The sequence below is a fragment of the Sciurus carolinensis genome, unplaced genomic scaffold (assembly GCF_902686445.1).
Source record: "Sciurus carolinensis unplaced genomic scaffold, mSciCar1.2, whole genome shotgun sequence".
In the NCBI taxonomy this organism is placed as follows: Eukaryota; Metazoa; Chordata; class Mammalia; order Rodentia; family Sciuridae; genus Sciurus; species Sciurus carolinensis.
In genome coordinates, this window is record NW_025920119.1 from 1,249,091 (window position 1) to 1,254,242 (window position 5,152).

Genomic DNA, 5,152 nt, shown 5'->3' on the forward strand with positions numbered 1-5,152 from the left:
AATAATTGGCTCATTTAATCAGAACATTTGCTGAAAGCTCATTATGCAATAACCCCTGAGCAAAGGGGCAGAGACAGAGGATTCAATGGGTCCCATCCTGTCACTAAGCTGCATCCTGCTGTGTTGGCATTCTCAGGCCTCAGGGGTCCCTAAAATGCTTGGCTTCCTTTGATAAACCCAGGGAAGCCCCACTGTCCTCATTTCTCACTACCCAGTCTGCACCATGGGCTCTTCCTCTTAGATCTCTGCTCAAACAAAGTCTCCCTTGTGAGCTCCAGGAGGGGACAAGACCCCATGCCACACCCACCAGCCTCTTGCCTGGTCCAGAACAGATTTCTCATTCCTCCCTACACACTTGGCCTGGTACCTGGAACTTCACTTTTCTCTGCTGTGGTTCTGATTAGTTAGACAGGCTCCCTACAGGACTCTTCCAGATTTTTAATCTGTGCAGAGTGTTCCAGAGTGTTTGCAGAGGCTCCTGTGGCAACTCCTTAAGGTGGTTCTCATGCTGCTGCCCAGTAGTCTCTCTGTCCTTCTTCCCTACTCTATTTTTTATTCTGATACTATTGACTACACAGCCTCATAGCATATGTTTGAGATTGCTCTTTATTTATCTGTATCATGCACTAAATGGTAACTATCTATTACTGCTTCTTGTGTAATATAATGCCTAAAGCAAGAAAAAACTGAGTGACACTCCGACAGAACAGGAAGAGTGAGCCTGTTTTGTAGGGTGGATGTAACATGATGATGGGTCTTCTGTTTTACCTTTTCTGTGAGGTCATGCACTTTGTTTCCATAAGTTGTTAGAAGCAGAGGAGTCTTTGATACCATCTCTCCCTCACATGGAGTGACTCTTCTCCTGCTGGGTTCCTGACCATGCAATTTTCACTCTCAGTGCTGGTCACCATGGCAGCTACCAAATGAAATCATGCTTTTATTCCTAAGCTCTCTTTTACAATTTTATTATTGTTTGCCAATAAAACATGAGGCAATAATTTAAGTCACTGAATGTGGAAATTGGCAACAGGCTATTAATTGCTATTTTTTCTTGCTAAATAATCCAGGGTGACTACCTTTCAAATAGAAGAGTACAAACATACAAGGCAGAAAATCTCATGCTAAGAGTAGATATAGGAAGAAGTCAATCACTTACACGATAAATTCACTATCACAGTTTATGACTATGTGAGAGAACGCATGAAAGAAAAACCTTGTAGTACCCAATTGAGATGTTACATAGAGAAAAAGAGAGGCCACAAAAGGTACAGATATAAATATCCAAGTGAAGGCCCAGACATGAAAAGGAAGAGAAAAGTTGTATAGGAAGAGAAAATGATGCATTTTCATATTGCTGTAATTTATTTACTCTGAACAATTAACACATGACTTTTGTTTTACTTTACTTAAATAATTAAATGTGAAGAGGACTAATGTGTATATACATGAGCTATAAAGAAGGAGCATACTGCTGTTCACATTCCTTCCTAGTTGAACAGCTTAGCAGCAGATTCACCCAATGGCCTGTTCTGTTTGAAAACCAAACTGCAGGCCAGGAAGAGAAAATAAACATCTTCTCTAAGGTCTATATTCTTTGACCTAGTCTCAGATATGAAAATATGCCTCATCTATAGCAATTGCACTGAATGTGTTATTGTACAAACAGTAACACATTTACCAAATGGCTAGTAAATGATTAGAAACATGAAGGAGGCACACAGGCTGAATTCCCTCTCTGAGGCCATGCTGTAGCTTTGAAAATTTCTCTTCACATCAATAAAGTCTACTTTTAATACTTGGAAAATGAACACACTATTGTCTAGATTTACAGAATGTGGGCTTTGTAAGGATTAGAATAAGTGAAGTAATATGAGAAAGAGTTCACAAAATGATGGCATCTCAGAGATAACTGTATTAATAGAAAAGCATCTGAGTGTGTGTTTCCATTATCAAAATTATTTTGTATATCTATCACCACATGAGTTATGATTGCTGTGTTAAAGTAGAATAAAAGTCTTGCATAATATTTTAATGTGTAATTTTTATCATGTGTAATATGCTTACACAAAAAAAGAAAAATGGGCATCAAAAAATGTGTGTTTGAGTTTGTAGGAATTCATAAAATGGAAACCTCCTTAGGGAGGAGATGTATCCAAAGAACTTACAATTAAGTTGGATTGTATAGAACACACAATAGTTTCCCAGGACAAGAACCCTCTTTTGATGTTGACCCACTTTCAGGACCAGAAGAGAAGCTTCAGTTTAAAAGGTGAGCAGCACAGCTCCTGGGAGAAGACCACGGTTACTCACCTGCAGTATTGAGTGACCATGGGAGGAAAGAACAGTAACTAAAAGTGTGGAGCAGGAAGATCAGTAAGGATGCAGATTCAAGCACAGGGAACATCTGAGCCACACAGCCCACATGTGTGGTAAACAAGAGTGCTGAACTGTGGAAGGGGATGCAGGACCCTGGCTTCCTCAGGAAGTTACACTGGTGCATAGTCCTGAGAAATGCTCTTGCCAGCAGTCAGCAGAAAGGAAGACTCCAGCTATGACATTGGGTGTGCTGTGCCTGGTACTAGACTTGGTATTTCAGGACCACATATGTGTCTGTGATGGGCTGAGATGGTTACCAGAGAGAAGTGGGTCAGGAACATTCAATTCAGGTCTCAAAATCAATTCATGGAAAGGTACAGTTAGAAAGAAAATAATTCTAAACAAACACTAATAAGGTCAATTCATGCTTGTTCTTTTTCACTGTATCATTTTAAGGTTAATGTTCAGTTTTTATTTTGTATTTACTTTCAAGGAATTGAAGAAGCAGGTTTTCATGGAGATTTGGAACCAAACCTCAAATGATTTTATTTTGTTGGGGTTGTTTCCTCAAAACCAAACTGACCTACTTCTCTTGCTCCTGATCATCTTTATGTTTGTTCTCGCCTGTTTGGGGAACTCAGGAATGATTGGCCTCATCTTGTTGGACCCCCAGCTTCATACCCCCATGTACTTTCTCCTGAGCCAGCTCTCCCTCATGGACCTGATGTACATCTCCACCACCGTCCCAAAGATGGCATACAACTTCTTCTCTGGCCAGAAGAGCATTTCCTTCTTAAGTTGTGGTGTACAGAGCTTCTTCTTTGTGACCATGGCAAGTTCTGAAGCCTTACTACTGGCTGCCATGTCCTATGACCGCTTTCTGGCCATCTGCCACCCCCTCCATTATCACATCCATATGAGCAAAAAAATGTGTGTGAAGATGATCCTGGGGTCCTGGACACTGGGTTCCCTCAATGGCTTAGTACACACAGTGTATGCTATTCATCTTCCATACTGCAAGTCCAGGGCCATTGGTCACTTCTACTGTGACATTCCCGCCATGATGCTTCTTGTCTGTACAGACACTTGGGTCTATGAGTACATGATTATTTTTAGTGCAGTACTGGTTCTTCTCCTTCCTTTCCTTGGTATCACTGCCTCCTATGGACGGGTCCTTTTTGTTGTCTTCCACATGCGCTCAAAAGAGGGAAAAAGAAAGGCCTTTACCACATGCTCCACACATTTAACTGTGGTGATATTTTATTATGCACCTTTTGGCTATAATTACCTCCGGCCCAAAAGTCTCCGCTCACCAGCAGAGGATAAGAAACTGGCTGTCTTCTATACCATCCTCACCCCTATGCTCAATCCCATCATCTACAGCCTGAGGAACAAGGAGGTCCTGGGGGCCATGAGAAGAGTATATGGAATGTTTAACCCCAGGAAATAATGAGCAATACTCTCCCTGCTCCTCTGAATTGCTTCTTTCTATACTGAATAATACTCTATAGAGCAGTGCTGACCAATAGAAATTTAATGTGATTATGCATATTTAATTAGATTTCTAGTGACACACTTAAAAGTAAAATTAAATTATTGATTTTATATAGCTATATTGATAATATATTTATTTAATTGAAAACTCAAAATGTTAATATTAACAGTGTTGGTATTACTTTGTATTATATAATATACAATTTAATGTTTGTTCACATAATATTTTAAAGTAGTAATATAGTGATATTGAAATGTTATATCTAGTTGACATTATATTCTTGCTGTGCTTGTATCCTGATTTTTTCATTCTGTTTTAAAATATAGCATGTCTTTAAGAGTTATGTCCCATTAGCATCCCATTCAGAATGACTTATGACTTATTCTTCTCACTATGATTCCTGGTCTTGGAACAAAGAATTATACTCTGAACACTTCAAAAGAGTTATTTCACCTGAGTGTGGTGGCATATGCCTGTAATCCTAGTGGTTAGGGAGACTGAAGCAGGAGGATCACAAGTTCAAAGATAGCCTCAGCAAATTATCAAGACCGTCAGCCTCTTAGGGAGTTCTTGTTTTAAAATAAAAATTTAAAGGGGTTAGAGGACTGGATCAGTGGTTAAATATCCCTGGGTGCAATCCCCAGTACCAATAGAAAAACCATGAACAACAACAACTAAATCCCATTCCTACTCTTCTAAATTTTTGTTTTAATATTTCTAGAGATATTGAAATCTAAATGACTCCTAGAAAGCACAATTATTTATATCTGTAATCTTTCTCCAGTCAGACAATGCATAAAGAAACTCTACCACAGGGACCAATGCCACAGTTTTCTCTCATTGCCTTTTTCACATTCTGTGTTTGAGTGCTTGCTATGATCCTTGCCTTTAATCAAAAATCATCCTTGGTTTTGTCACTAGTGGCCCATCTGAGCTGAATGTGGGATCTCTGATTCTCTAAAAAATTTAAGTAGTTAGTGTTCTTCTGGGAGGGCACCTTAGTTTTAACATCTTACATCTCACAGGCAGTCTTCTGCATACAGCTGTTGCTGTATCCCATCCATTCAAATCTATATGGATGGTCAGTTCCAGGAGCCATCAGTCACATGTTCAGCTCTTTCCTGGAGGTGACTCTCCCTTCCATTCCCATGTTCATATTCCCCCAAACCCAGGATTGTGGGCTGTCTTGAGGTCCCTTGACCTGACATTCTCAGAGTGAGTCAGCATATCTAGCTGAGGTTTGACCAGGTGACATCTCGTAATCATTCTATTTCATGTCTGTTCTGGGCATTATTCTTGGTGTGTACACATCAATCTGGTTCCTCTGTGATTCTGAAGATT

At 39.8% G+C, this 5,152-nt stretch overlaps 1 protein-coding gene across 1 annotated transcript; it reads left to right on the top strand.

The window, feature by feature from the left end:
- The first annotated feature begins 2,830 nt into the window (after positions 1-2,830).
- LOC124973676 (olfactory receptor 2L13-like) lies at positions 2,831-3,766 on the top strand. The gene has a single exon (XM_047537467.1). It carries the CDS (start codon positions 2,831-2,833, stop codon positions 3,764-3,766), a length of 936 nt encoding a protein of 311 aa, XP_047393423.1.
- Positions 3,767-5,152: the final 1,386 nt, after the last annotated feature.

Excerpts from the sequence above, each read along its gene's own strand:
- LOC124973676 (XM_047537467.1), top strand. The coding sequence starts at position 2,831 with ATGGAGATTTGGAACCAAACCTCAAATGATTTTATTTTGTTGGGGTTG.